We start from the raw sequence: 15,930 nt of genomic DNA on the forward strand, positions 1-15,930 counted from the left end.
AACTCGATGGTTTAGAACTGGGGCCAAACGATCTAATTATAATGACGGCAATGGGCAAAATTGGTTCGGGGACCGCATCAACGAGAGGATGTGGTCCCCAATCCGACTGAACCTTTTAACCTGCCCGATCGATACCTGGACAATTTCAAGCCAGATATCGGTCACCCATGCCCGACGTTCAGTGTCGGACTGGGGCCCACCAGAAAACCTTAGACCAAGGGCCCACTCTCCAAACTATTTTTCCTCCTTTCCTCACTCAACCACTTAGTTCTCCAAGTCTCTTTTATTTACATGCTAGCATCTATTCTCTATCCTTCAATCTATTCCTCCTCTTTGATCCCATACAGAAATAGGGAATGACCATGAAGCAGGCCAAATGGTTAGGAGCAAGAGGACCCACTGACCCTTGGGCCTACCGGAAGTTTTCATGGTATCCTGGTGAGCCGGGCCAATACTGCCGACGTTGCTGTCCGTACACAGGCTGATCATCAGCTGCTGAATCGGTCTAAGGGACTGATATCGGCAGATACAATCAACCCGTGTATGGCCACCTTTACAGACTATCAAAGAAGGCAAATACGCATTGTGCCCAAATCAAAGCCTAAATGGTTAAGCAACCCTCGTGGCTGCTCCAGATGGGCCAGCCCCACACATTTTGGGAAGCAATTAACATCAGTTGTATGGCTGATTTCATGGTTTTTTAGGGTGAAGACACATGGAGCTACTAGTAGCAGCTACTTGTAGTGGCTACTAAAATAGACAATGCTGATCATTTATTGCTAACAGTCTCAACATGTGTTTTAGCAGAGGCAATTCTCAGTATTGTCTATGGCAGGGTATTTTTTGGTGTTTAGTAGCTGCTACTAATAGCTCTGTGTGTCTTCACCCCTTAGAGATCGAGGAAACCCTTCTGAGCCACAGCAGCAGCGACGAGAGAGTTGTAAGTTACTGGTATAACGTGTTCTGTTGTTAGTGGAATGAATAATTGAATTTACTTAATAGGCTTTTTTTCCCACTGTATCTAAATAAACATTACCCTCGTTGTAACAAGCCCCATCTCTCTCAAGAGACCTGGAACAATGCGCAGTTCCTGCTTCTGAAGAGGGTTAAAAACAAAATCCTTGCAGAGCCGGAGAGAGGCGTCACTCACATAAACTGTTTCTCACACATCGCAGTGGGAACCCGTGTCCCAGAACAGCTTCTAGTTATAACCCCTTGATAATGCTTAGCTCCCCTACGGTTCCCCTTTAATAGACAAAGTAGGTATTTTTGTTGCACAAAACATTCCTTCTCTACAATTTTTTGCACTTATACATGGGCATGGGAGATGTCTTATTGCTTATTAACCTACTTTTATCATAGGTTTATGCAGCTCTTTTCATGGTACAGGTATCGGACCCATTATCCAGAAAGTTCCAAATTACGGAAAGCCCATCTCCCATAGACTCCATTTCAATCAAATAATTCACATTTGTTAATATGGTTTCCCTTTTCTCTGTAATAATAAAACAGTACCTGTACTTGATCCCAACTAAGATATAATTACCCCTTATTGGGGGCAGAACAGCCCTATTGGGTTTATTTCATGGTTAAATGATTCCCTTTTCTCTGTAATAATAAAACAGTACCTGTACTTGATCCCAACTAAGATATAATTAATCCTTATTGGGGGCAGAACAGCCCTATTGGGTTTATTTAATGGTTAAATGATTCCCTTTTCTCTGTAATAATAAAACAGTACCTGTACTTGATCCCAACTAAGATATAATTACCCCTTATTGGGGGCAGAACAGCCCTATTGGGTTTATTTCATGGTTAAATGATTCCCTTTTCTCTGTAATAATAAAACAGTACCTGTACTTGATCCCAACTAAGATATAATTATCCCTTATTGGGGGCAGAACAGCCCTATTGGGTTTATTTAATGGTTAAATGATTCCCTTTTCTCTGTAATAATAAAACAGTACCTGTACTTGATCCCAACTAAGATATAATTACCCCTTATTGGGGGCAGAACGGCCCTATTGGGTTTATTTAATGGTTAAATGATTCCCTTTTCTCTGTAATAATAAAACAGTACCTGTACTTGATCCCAACTAAGATATAATTACCCCTTATTGGGGGCAGAACAGCCCTATTGGGTTTATTTCATGGTTAAATGATTCCCTTTTCTCTGTAATAATAAAACAGTACCTGTACTTGATCCCAACTAAGATATAATTACCCCTTATTGGAGCCAAAACAACCCTATTGGGTTTAATTAATGTTTAAATAATTTCTTTGGCAGACTTAAGGTAGGAGATCCGAATTATGGAGAGACCCCTTATCCCAGGTCCCGAGCATTCTGGATAATGGGTCCTATACCTGTACTCAAATTTCATAGTCTCAAAGCCTCCTCCCATTATGGACTAAATGGCAAAAAGAGGTCCTACTCAGCACAGGACCCAAGCTGAAGTACTTTGGCCCCAAATATTCCACATTATTAGTTTCCCACTTTGTTTACAGGTAAATCTATGTATAAATGCTGAGAACATGAGCGGTGAATGCTGTTTTCCATTCCATACTGCTTATAGTTCAAAGGAAAAATAGGAGCAGCTTGCAAGAGCAGTTGCCTTTTCCTCCAGTCCAATTGGTACTCGTTTGGCCCTTATCTCTAATAAATGATTTCAGCTTTGCGTTGTGTTGAAGCAGATGAAAGAATTCAACCCTTGCCAGTAACCATTAATGTATCTTATCACCGCTAGAGATTAGGAACACAACGAGAAGAATAAACTCAAGCACAGAGACACTGAATCTTTATGGATAAAAACCCTTCCTTTGGTACAGGTACTGTTTTATTATTACAGAGAAAAGGGAATCATTTAACCATTAAATAAACCCAATAGGGCTGTTCTGCCCCCAATAAGGGGTAATTATATCTTAGTTGGGATCAAGTACAGGTACTGTTTTATTATTACAGAGAAAAGGGAATCATTTAACCATTAAATAAACCCAAATAGGGCTGTTCTGCCCCCAATAAGGGGTAATTATATCTTAGTTGGGATCAAGTACAGGTACTGTTTTATTATTACAGAGAAAGGGGAATCATTTAACCATTAAATAAACCCAATAGGGCTGTTCTGCCCCCAATAAGGGGTAATTATATCTTAGTTGGGATCAAGTACAGGTACTGTTTTATTATTACAGAGAAAAGGGAATCATTTAACCATTAAATAAACCCAATAGGGCTGTTCTGCCCCCAATAAGGGGTAATTATATCTTAGTTGGGATCAAGTACAGGTACTGTTTTATTATTACAGAGAAAAGGGAATCATTTAACCATTAAATAAACCCAATAGGGCTGTTCTGCCCCAATAAGGGGTAATTATATCTTAGTTGGGATCAAGTACAGGTACTATTTTATTATTACAGAGAAAAGGGAATCATTTAACCATGAAATAAACCCAATAGGGCTGTTCTGCCCCCAATAAGGGGTAATTATATCTTAGTTGGGATCAAGTACAGGTACTGTTTTATTATTACATTGCTTATAATGGAGTCTATGGGAGATGGCCTTTCCGTAATTTGTAACTTTCTGGATAACTGTGTAAATGAATGCAAGTAGATGCATTCACTCTGTTTATAGAAGTTTGCAATTTCATGCCCATTGTTATGCCTAGTGATTGCAAAAGAGCCCCAAAGTGTGTACATTTTATCCTCTCCTTCCCCTCTGATTGGCTCTGTACAGAAAGCCTGAACTTGTTTTGGGGCTGATATCTCTTTGTTTCCATGATGAACACCACAATAACATCAGTGTTCCCCACATGGGAAGGACAAAGTAATTGTTTATATTTTTTCTGCTGTTAGCCAAAGCTTCTATTCTTTTTGTCAGAAATAGTTTGTGTTTATTTCCTGCGACAATTCCCACATGCTTTAGAAGCAAGGTGGAAAATTCCAATTTACACATAACGCAGCCAAAAAAAAAAAATATATATATATATGGTTTAAATAACTCCAAATCTATTACTGAACCCCATTTTATTGTTTCCAAAGTCTTTGGTGTGAACCAGGGATAAATGAATATCATGGATTTTATTTGTGGCTATGCTAGTGTGGTATCTGTAGACCAATCCCCACAGGCTTCACATACATGGAGTTCCATAAATTTCATCTAGGACCAAGGCATAGAAGCCTCTGTAGGTTGTAAAAAAAAGGGGGGATCAACCAAATTCAGGATTCTGTTGAAAAGTTTCTTAAGCAAGGTGGGCTGTTCCACCTCCTGAATGGATCAAGTGGACTTCCAACAGTTATTGGGGACTTGCAACAGTTATTGGCTAGAGTCATTTAACAACCAATGACAATATCAACATTTCTGCTTGCACAAGTTCAATGTTATAAAGTTCAGGACTTTAGAAATTGTGGCTACAAGCCTCCCTATTCTTGGGTCAGAACGTGTGCAATCACTTTTGGCTTTAAACATGGCTACAGGTATAAAGCCATTTGGCTATATGGTTGTTTATCCCTAAATGTTTCCTTGGCTGGCCTTCAGGGAGCACCCCTATCCTTTGCACTATGTTGGGCCTTTCTAGGTTGTACTAAATAAAGAATCAGGGGATACTATCTCAACATGCTTGAATTGGGAAGCCCAGGCTTCAGGGTTTATGTCACGCTAACTTCTACAAAATTAACTCATGACCTATCCTGTCTTTCTACATACCACCCCATCCCCTTTGTACTGCATCAATACGCCCAGAACATATTGTCTTCTCTCATGTTAATAATGTTTTTCAAAGCCATAGTCACCGAAACCTATCAAGTCTGGTTTCCACCCTGCATACTACTGAGACAGCCTTATGGAAAGTTGCCAGTGATCTCTCCAAGTTGTTGGGGCCAGAGGACTCTTCTTTACTGTCATCTCCTTAGATTTAGCATCTGCATGTCAACCACTCCCTTTAGGAGCAAATTCTATAACACCCTAGGTATGCATAATCAGCTGCAAACTTGTTATCTTCTTACCTTCTTATGCTCTGCATATTTTACTCCGACGCCCCAGTATACAATATAGCTATAAATTAAGTTATTACAAAAATGGCGTTCATCTTTAGTTACTTGGTGGCCATTTAGCCATCATCATAGAGACACAGAATGCCGACAAAAATGCAATAACATTTTGCAAATATGCTTTGGTGGCCAACAAAATTAAGCTGCTTTATGGATAGCCAGTGGTATTGGCACCTTAGTGGTTGCCTTTGGCTTAATCTGGCTTTCTCAGTATCACTATCCACACATCATCACACGAGGCCACCTACCTGTTTGATTTGCATCTACATGTGAGATAAGTTCAATAAAACGCAATATTAAATGGAGTTTCCTTATTCTCAGTGGTTTATGATCTGCAGACACCACAATTCAAACTGTTTGCATTTGGTCCAACGTCCATGCAGAGACTCAACCCCAGCCTCTTTCTATATATTATCTTAAATATCTTGACTGAATTGACATTTTTATTTGGCCCCTGGCACCTCTGGGCTCCCAGTGCAAGAGTTAAGGTGACCAAGCAAAGGCAGAGTTAAGCTACTGAGTCTGTCCTTTCCGACTGATTTGGCAGCTTATCTACCCATGTATGGCGCCCCCCCCCCGATGCGCCTTTCCAACCAATATCTGGCCAGATATCAATCAGGCAGGTTTGATTTTCCTGTAAAATTGAGGACTGCATCAACGAGCCATCAGCCTGTATTCCCGATGTTGCACACTTTAGGTGGATCCTATAATGTATGGGCAGCTTTAAGGTGGCCAAGCTTGGATTGGCCAAATCCCAGCCTAACCAAATCTGAACCCTTATAGTCATGTGACTTTTTTTTTTACATGAGCAACGTTTGAGTTTTGCTGAAATGTGATGTGCAAGTTAGGTTTAACAGTCGCTTTTGTATTCAGCTGCAACTTTTCATGCAATAAAGTACCCACAACTTACTATCAAGTTTAGATCTGTGCTCACAAACTCTTATTCTGGCTTAAGCCTCCCGGAAGCAAGGCTGGGGGCATTTTTTTTTTTTAAATAAAAAAAAGAAAATATAGGCACCCAAGTGATGCCCCCCAAAACCTGCCACCCTAGGCACAGGCCCTTGGGCGCCTTATTATAAATACACCCCTGTTTACAAAGACAAGCAAGCAGTTGACTAATAGGGGGTTACTTCCGCAGATACGTTACAAGGCTGTCCCACCTTCTGGCCGGATCTAATGAGTAATCAAAATGACACTTATTTTTCATGTAGGAATGTCAGCAGACACTGTTTTGACATTTACGTTAATTATTAAATTACTCCACCCAATGACTGTTCCAAATTAGAGGTGCACTTTATGGGTCCCATTTATGGGTCCTTCGACTCACAACGTGGCTATTAAAGATGGTACAGAAAAAGACACGGCCACCCTGCTATTGGCAGAGAGCCCAGAATACTCACCCCCGGCACTGAGATACAACTGTAACTAATAAGCTAAACAGGTCTCTTGGGGGAACTGACACTTGCAGTGTAAAGGGCAATTTCACCTTCATTAGCAAAACTGTCGGACTGAGGGGGGGTTCAACCCTGAGTACCCCTCACAGGCAGATCCCACTAGGGCAGGGGCCCACTGGGTTTTTTTCCTGGTTCCCCGCTGGCCCAGTCCAACCCTAATTGTAATGGAACTAACAAAGGCTTTATATTCAGGGCAATGTAATCCCTAGCTAGCAAAATATAGTCCTCTGAGCATCGTAACTTGCAGCCATAACTGAGTACAGGTATGGGACTTGTTATCCAGAATGCTGTAATTTGGATCTCCATAACTTAAGTCTACTAATAAATCATTTAAATATGTAATAAACCCAATAGGTTTGTTTTGCCTACAATAAGGATTAATTATATCTTAGTTGGGATCAAGTACAGGTACTGTTTTATTATTACAGAGAAAAGGGAATCATTTAACCATTAAATAAACCCAATAGGGCTGTTCTGCCCCCAATAAGGGGTAATTATATCTTAGTTGGGATCAAGTACAGGTACTGTTTTATTATTACTGAGAAAGGGGGATCATTTAACCATGAAATAAACCCAATAGGGCTGTTCTGCCCCAATAAGGGGTAATTATATCTTAGTTGGGATCAAGTACAGGTACTGTTTTATTATTACAGAGAAAGGGGGATCATTTAACCATGAAATAAACCCAATAGGGCTGTTCTGCCCCAATAAGGGGTAATTATATCTTAGTTGGGATCAAGTACAGGTACTGTTTTATTATTACAGAGAAAAGGGAATCATTTAACCATTAAATAAACCCAATAGGGCTGTTCTGCCCCCAATAAGGGGTAATTATATCTTAGTTGGGATCAAGTACAGGTACTGTTTTATTATTACAGAGAAAAGGGAATCATTTAACCATTAAATAAACCCAATTGGGCTGTTCTGCCCCAATAAGGGGTAATTATATCTTAGTTGGGATCAAGTACAAGGTACTGTTTTATTATTACAGAGAAAAGGGAATCATTTAACCATGAAATAAACCCAATAGGGCTGTTCTGCCCCCAATAAGGGGTAATTATATCTTAGTTGGGATCAAGTACAGGTACTGTTTTATTATTACAGAGAAAAGGGAATCATTTAACCATGAAATAAACCCAATAGGGCTGTTCTGCCCCAATAAGGGGTAATTATATCTTAGTTGGGATCAAGTACAGGTACTGTTTTATTATTACAGAGAAAAGGGAATCATTTAACCATTAAATAAACCCAATAGGACTGTTCTGCCCCCAATAAGGGGTAATTATATCTTAGTTGGGATCAAGTACAAGGTACTGTTTTATTATTACAGAGAAAAGGGAATCATTTTTAAAAATGAGAATTATTTGCTTATAATGGAGTCTATGGGAGATGGCCTTTCTGTAATTCAGAACTTTCTGGATAACGGGTTCCCGGATAAGGGATCCCATACATGTACTCTGAGAATAACACCCCCCAACCAGCATATAATACACCATGAGGCTGTGCTACCCTCCAGTATACAATGTAAGTACAAATTTAGTTAAAGGGGTAGTGTACCATTAAATTGACTTTCAGTATGACATAACCATTTATATTCTGAGAAAATTTGCTATTGGTTTTCATTATTTTTCAGCTATTTTGCTTTTTGTTCAGCCGCTCTCCAGTTTGAAATTGAAGCAGCTATCTGGTTGCTAGGACCTTGTTTACCTAAGCAACCAGGCAGTGGTTTGACTGAGACACAGGAATATGAATAGGAGAGGAACTAATTATAAATATAAGGAATAAAAAAGTACCAATAACAATAAAATTGTAGTTTTTGGCTGCCGGCGTCAGTGACCCCCATATGAAGAGTTTGAAGAAGAAGGCAAATAATTCAAAAACTATAAGAAATAAATAATGAAGACCATTTGCAAAGTTGCTAGAAACTGGACATTTTATGCAAGACCTGAAATATTTAGAAGTCTTCTAGCTCCCTCCCTAATTCTACATTATAGCAGCTGCTGGCCGGGGATCAGTGGGACGCAGGTTGTAGGCCAATTAGAAGCTCCTGTACTGGGAGAGGATGAGGTGATGCAAAGCAGTGTTTAACCCCTTCAGGCCAGCGTACCTGCCAGGTTCTTTATTAATAAACTGGTCATGCCACCATTGTTCTCAGAAGCATGTGAGGTTCTGCCAGCGTGGAAGCTGGCACTTTTGTGAGGGCAGTCAAAATAGGCTGTAAGAACACAATAGTGGGGAGGGAGGAGAGCTGGAGATGAGTGGAGGGCACCCCTAAACAGATGCAGGACTGGGATTCCAAATAGCCCCTGGCATTCCCAGTACCCAGAGGCCCAAACAGCCCCCCACCAGCCCAATAAATAGTGACTGTCTATGGCACCTTACAGCAGCCCCTCTGGCATTTGCCAGAACCCACAGATTGCCAGTCCGGGCCTGACTCATTCAGCATGTTCTTATGCTCACAGCGTTGTGTTATTTTCCAATATATTCCCACTGGCCCTTTGGGCTTACAGTACTGTATATACTTTAATATGTAGCAGTACAGATATCTAATTGTTGTGGGGAGTGACAGTCGGGTTCTCCGCTGGACAACCTGACCCTAAGCAGAGATGTCTATCTGCCAGTTAAATGCCAGAGAGTGGCATTTAGTGTGGACATTGACGCTTTTAGCTGGAAAAATATGAAACGGTCATTCTGGGCTTGCTGCCATGATAGGCTTTCTGCCACCCTGGGAAAGTACTGCCATAGGCAATGTTCTTACCTTTCTTCATAACTGAAACAGCGCTGGGTGTGCCCTCAACAACTCACCTCACCTGTAATCCAACAACAGCCGGTGGATGTGTTTTTTTATGATGTTTTGATAATGAATGATTGCCGCCAGTTACAACCCTGCACTCATAAAGCCTATCAAGATAGGAGGAAAACTCAGGTGTGCCTTACCTGTAGCCTTGTTTTACCTGTTGTAGGGATGCTGGGAGTATTAATATTAATTAATAATTAATATTAATAACGGCTGAAGGGCCACAGGTTGAATAACTGTATATATATATATATATATACCTGTATATGACCATTATAACACAGTGCAATAGATCCAATTGGTCAAGAAATGTTATATTTGAATAAATGGGCTGATATGATCTTCTGGCCTTGGACCACAGGACTAGACAGTAGTCAAATGGGTGGTACCATCTTCTCTTTAAATATCTGGCACAATATAATGTTTCCTTTCTGATTTTACCTATGTTCTTCCCTACCTCTGAACCTGGGGGCCCTCTGTGCCCCACCCTGAAACCAGAAATGATCCTCACAGAGTCCGTGATGCTTCATATCCTTTCTAATCACAGCAGTAGGTCTTGTAAGCTACACGGGAGAATGAGTAATGCTGCACAAAACCCTGACCCTATTGCCACAAGGGGTTAAATCATTCATGGCACCGGCAGCCTCCCTAAATTTCATGCCAACAACTGGGTGAGTCAGTTATATGAGCACCGAGTCCATAAATTCCAATATTAGTCAGTACCTGTCCAGCACGTTGCTATCAAAATAGTAACCAAGGCACGCTATTTACTGATAGTGGTCGGATGCAGTGGTAGGTGCAAAAAAGGTGTGCAGATTTGCCCCAGTACAAACGCTGCACAATGAGTGCTCATGTCTTGTAGCCTTAAGCTCAGGGCTCAATGTGCGGCCCTTTAGATGCAATGGAACCCATCATATTATCCTCCACCTAAAACACATGCAAATGTAAGAGAATGCTCATACCTTGTCTATGTGATGGGGATACTAAAGAGACATTTACTAACAGGTGTAAAAACTGCCCATATTAGTACATTGTGTGTGCCCAGCATTGGGCTCAAAATACTGCACTTTTGTTGCCACCTTTCCCTACTAACCACAGTTGTGCCCTATCTTATTGCTCTTCGGCCATCATTTGTCCCTACGCTAGCCCCCTTGCCCTACTGTTGCCATCTTTCCCTAGTGTCCCCACTTTGTGCTACTAACTGCAGTCTTTCCCTGCGGTCACCATCTTGCCACACTGTCATCAAGTGTTTGCCCTTTTACCTACAGTGGCCATCTTGCCGTCCTGTGGCCACCTTACCCTACTGTTACCATAATGTCCTACTTTTGCCATCTTTCCCTATTTTTGCTGCCTCACTCTACAGCCCCCATCTTGCCCCACTGTAACCCTATTGCCTTTCAAGGTGCCCTAAATGCACACCCAATGGGGGGGCTTATTGTTTGTATAGACTTGGGGGCAAGTTTTGGTTGAATAAAAACAAGATTTCCTACCAAATAAAGCCCCTGTAAGCTGATAGGGTGCATAGAGGCTGCCTAATAGCCAATCACAGCCCTTATTTGGCTCCTCCATGGTGCTTGTGTTGCTCCCCAAGTCTTTTTACATTTGACTGTGGCTCACGAGTAAGAAAGGTTGGGGATCCCTGCTATAGAGGAATGAAGGTTGGCTGTATGGAAAGTGCAATGCTAACATTGTACCTGCACTTGGTGCATCTTCTAAGTATATTTGGCACAGGTTTTGTATGTTTACTGTTTCCCATATGCCCAATGCAATCTTACATATAAACAATAGCGCCCCTAAAGGTTCAAGGTGCATTCAAAGTGTGTCTATATTACCTTACTGTTCATTTCTACTACTTTAAACACTCAAGACCTTTATAAACATATACTCAAACGTGATTTTGGCATAGCACAAGGATTCCCCAGATCCAGAGCGCTGCCCCTACCCATGTATGTAATAAAAGGCACTAAGTTTGCCTCTTTAGCAGTAACCCATAGCAGCCAATAAGATATTTGCTTTTAAACAGGTGACCAGTAAATGCTACCTGCTGACTAGTTGCTATTAGTGCCTTTTATTGCATAACCCCCCTTAGACTACAGATCCCAGCATCCTTGGCTGATTTTTAGGGAGTCCTAGTTTCACAGCTGAGAGATGGCTGTATATATACTTGCTGTAACCCAACTATCCAGCCCTAAATATAAATCCAGCTGACTGTAGAACATACAAATATAGATATGTCTCATATCCTCTTTTATGGGAGCTCCATACATGTACATGCCTTTAGTATTAGTAGTAGTATGTCAGCAGATTACCAGCAGATATGGGCAAATAGGGAGACCACAGAGCAAAGTCCGAATGTTCTGATGGTTTCCCTGTAACATATGGTCAGTTTGTATGAGTTGTACAGGTATGGAGTCTGTTATCTGCAATGTGTGTGGCTGGGGGTTCTGGATATGGGGTCCTTCTGTAAAGCAGAGTTCCATGCCCTATGTCTACTAAGCAGCATTAAAGTATGAAGTGTTGCCTAAAGAGAGTGTTGAAGAGAGTGTATAACTGCCTATGACTAAGTGCCAGAAGGGTACGAAACGCGTGAGGCAGAACATCAGTGGATGTTAGAGAGATTGCACCGACATTGTATTATGATCTGTCACAGATTTTATCACAGTAATGGAATCCTATCACTTGTGATTGTGGCTAGAGTGCTGTGCCGGAGGGGAGCGATGACTAAATAGAGTGAGTGATGCAGCAATGAGAGAGTCGCCGCCCGGGATACAGAGCGAGACCACAGACAGTGCTGACTCAGTTCCTACTTTATTTACTACCTGCTGCTTTCCAGCTGTTGCTGCTGTTCAACTGCAAGTCTCAGCAGTGGTACAATCTGTCAGTTTCTGTTTGTGGGCTGAACCCAGTCCTCCCCCCTCCTCACAAACGAGAAAGAGACAATAGATAACAAAAACTACACACTGCACTTTACAGAAGGGACTCTGGGAGTTGTAGTTTCCCCACCTGGACTGGAGAAAGTTATCTATCCCTAGCTGTTCCCTAGGGTGTTCAGGGAGCCAGGGGTACACAAACATGGAGGTGTTGCCTGGAGTGTTATGGTAATACAATATATACACAGTGTCAGTGAAACAGATGGTCTTCCCTGTAGTTTAGGGGTTATGGGGGCTCTACAACTTCTAACTCTGGAATCAAGATACCAAGGATGGGAAATAGCTGAAATGTTGCCCTACTGCTGCCATCTTACCCTAATGTTCCCATCTTGCCCTATAGCTGCCATCTTACCCTACTGTTCCCAACTTGCCCTACTGCTGCCATCTTACCCTACTGTTCCCAACTTGCCCTATTGCTGCCATCTTACCCTACTGTTCCCAACTTGCCCTACTGCTGCCATCTTACCCTACTGTTCCCATCTTGCCCTACTGCTGCCATCTTACCCTACTGTTCCCATCTTACCCTACTGCTGCCATCTTACCCTACTGTTCCCATCTTGCCCTACTGCTGCCATCTTACCCTACTGTTCCCATCTTGCCCTACTGCTGCCATCTTACCCTACTGTTCCCATCTTGCCCTACTGCTGCCATCTTACCCTACTGTTCCCATCTTACCCTACTGCTGCCATCTTACCCTACTGTTCCCATCTTGCCCTACTGCTGCCATCTTACCCTACTGTTCCCATCTTACCCTACTGCTGCCATCTTAGCCTACTGTTTCCATCTTACCCTACTGCTGCCATCTTACCCTACTGTTCCCATCTTGCCCTACTGCTGCCATCTTACCCCACTGTTTCCATCTTACCCTACTGTTCCCAACTTGCCCTACTGCTGCCATCTTACCCTACTGTTCCCAACTTGCCCTACTGCTGCCATCTTACCCTACTGTTCCCATCTTACCCTACTGCTGCCATCTTAGCCTACTGTTTCCATCTTACCCTACTGCTGCCATCTTACCCTACTGTTCCCATCTTGCCCTACTGCTGCCATCTTACCCCACTGTTTCCATCTTACCCTACTGTTCCCAACTTGCCCTACTGCTGCTATGTTGCCCCACTGTGACCACCTTGTCCAATTGCCACAATCTATCTCCTTTGTCAGCATCTTTCCTTAGAGTTGTCCTCTTGTCCTACTTTTACCATCTTGCCCAATCTTGTCTGGTCCCTACCATGCCCCCATTGCAATTTTACCCTACAGATTCCTCTTGGGCTACTGTCATCATCATGCCCCACTGTTGTCATATTGCTACCACCTACTGCCAACATCTTGTTCTACTGCCACCATCTTCCCCAGCTATGGGGGGGATGCCATTTAAACCCCCACTAACCCATTGCTACCATTCAGACCAGTAAATGCTACATATGAAGACCATTTGCTACATTACTCCCATAAGTCTACGATCCCCTTAGCCACTCAAATGACCTTGCCCTTGGACCCTTGGGGTGCAAGCACCTACCTCACATTTGGAGTACCACATCAGCTCGGTGTGTACGACCATGAGAATGATCCCCAGGAGCGCCACCAGTATGGTCCAGGCAGAAATCTTCTTCTTGGTCTCCACCAGCCCCTTCCGCCTCTTGAACTTGCGCAGGTTCTCGTTGGGGTCATCTCGCACGATGTGCACTTTGTGGGAGTTGAGGATGGCCACTTCGGTCGGCTCCTTGGCTTGCATGTCACCATGGGCTGATTTCTTTCGGGACGCAGGAAGGCATGTTGTAAACAGAGGCCAATGACCCCTTCCCATGTGCGTTTGTGAGTTGGGCTCCGGTGCCCCAGCCCAGCCGGACATTTACAGACAATAAAGGAAACCCACGGCTTCCTGTGTTCTTGGCTTGGCAGCAGGGAGGGGATGTTATAGAAATGGGCTCCCTTGGCCACTGCTTACCTGCCCCGCCGCCTCCTGTCACTTTCCCCGGCTCCCTCTCTCTTTTCTGCTTTCTTCTCCTAAAACTTTATGCAGCTGCAGCCTGACTCTAACCCATAGACATCTCTGCCCCTTATAATTAACTGCCCCCGTGCCTTGGTACTGCCCCTCTCCTGCCTCCTATGGGTCCCTCTGTGCCAGGCTCACCTACCCCTTCTCCCTGGCTGCGGTGCCATCACCCTGTATAAGAGCCCAGGCTGGATGTGCAGAGCAGGAGGCTGCAGGGGGTGGGAGGGGGAAGGCGTTGCTCGCAGCACAAGGGACTGAACATTCAGCTTTGCAGGAGAAGTTTCATCCGGGCAGAAGGGAGGGGGGTATCGATATTTACCAAACTGTACCCGGGCGCGGGGGGCACACAGGGCAAAGGCACACAGCAAACAGACTAATAAAATAGGGGAGAAAAAAACTAATGACTTAAGAACAATTTGTAACATTTTTCATTGTTTTTGCAAACTTTGGCATTTCAGTGTTCCTGTTTAGAACATGAACTGCTGTGGTTGCTACAGCGACTGACCTTAGCAACAAGGTTTTTTCTCCGGCAATTAGGAAAAAAAAAAGTTTACAACTAACAGCAACATAATAAAAGGACTCCAACGATAAAAAGTTTCTGGTAGAAATAAAAATTAGTGTCTGGCATCTGTGCACACAAGGTCTCCTCTCTCCTCATGTTTATACTTAGATTGTAAGCTCTAGGGGGCAGGTATCTCCTTCCTTTTGTCTCTGAACACTTGGCACTTAATAATGGATGTCGTTTTATTTTGTCGATTTGTACTTATTTATATTCTGTTATTTGATGGATTCATGTGTTGTTCTAACATGCACCATGAGTATACAGATAGCACTATATCCATAAAATTATATATAAAAGTATATATACAAGCATACATACATAATACATACAAACATACAATCAAACATGCATACATACACAAATACATACATACAAGCATACAGACAAGCATACATTATACAAACATACAGGCATGCATACATACATACATAGATCCATACTTACATATATCATACATACATACATACATACATACATACATAGATCCATACTTACATATATCATACATACATACAAGCATATATCATACATACATACATACATACATACATACATAGATCCATACTAGCATACATCATACTATGTATATATATACAAACCTTTGGAAGATTGCTGTTCTTCTACATTGTTCATACATTACATACACACATACATATATATAAGCACATTATACATTCATACATACATGCAATCAAATACATACATATGCACATACATACATACATGACAGATAATAAACAGTGCAACTCAGAGTGCAAAGTGCAAAGACAGAATGCAATTGCCCAATTTTTTTGCACTTTGCACACTGCATTCTTGGTAGTGATAATTGCCACAGGTCCCTGCGCTGCTGCTCATCCCTACAATACAGCACTGACTGTAAGTAAGGACTTGCCTGCTGAGGGGCAGAGGCACAACCGGCACTGGGGTCCTGCCCCCCTCATACTGCCCTCTTCTGTCTGATTTTCACTCCAGCATGAAGTAAAACTTGTTACCCTGGGGCACAAGTGCTCTTTAGATGGGCACTACAGGGTACGCTCTTGCACCCCTTAGCACTCTAACACTTGCATCCTGGGTAATATAAATGGCCCTTGTTATAGACACCCTGAGCCTCCCATCCGTTGCATCTCAGCTGCTTGTCCTGGCTGCTGATACCT

At 42.5% G+C, this 15,930-nt stretch overlaps 1 protein-coding gene across 1 annotated transcript in view; it reads right to left on the reverse strand.

Moving 5' to 3' along the window:
• The window catches only part of kcnn4 (potassium channel, calcium activated intermediate/small conductance subfamily N alpha, member 4), a 56,998-nt gene extending 42,532 nt beyond the window's left edge, over positions 1-14,466 (reverse strand). Inside the window, exon 1 of the mRNA XM_004916395.3 lies at positions 13,738-14,466. Coding sequence (XP_004916452.1) covers positions 13,738-14,070 — 333 coding nt within the window. The 5' untranslated portion in view covers positions 14,071-14,466. The remainder of the gene's footprint in view (positions 1-13,737) is intronic.
• Positions 14,467-15,930: the final 1,464 nt, after the last annotated feature.

Source organism: Xenopus tropicalis, chromosome 7, assembly GCF_000004195.4.
Source record: "Xenopus tropicalis strain Nigerian chromosome 7, UCB_Xtro_10.0, whole genome shotgun sequence".
NCBI classification, from domain to species: Eukaryota; Metazoa; Chordata; class Amphibia; order Anura; family Pipidae; genus Xenopus; species Xenopus tropicalis.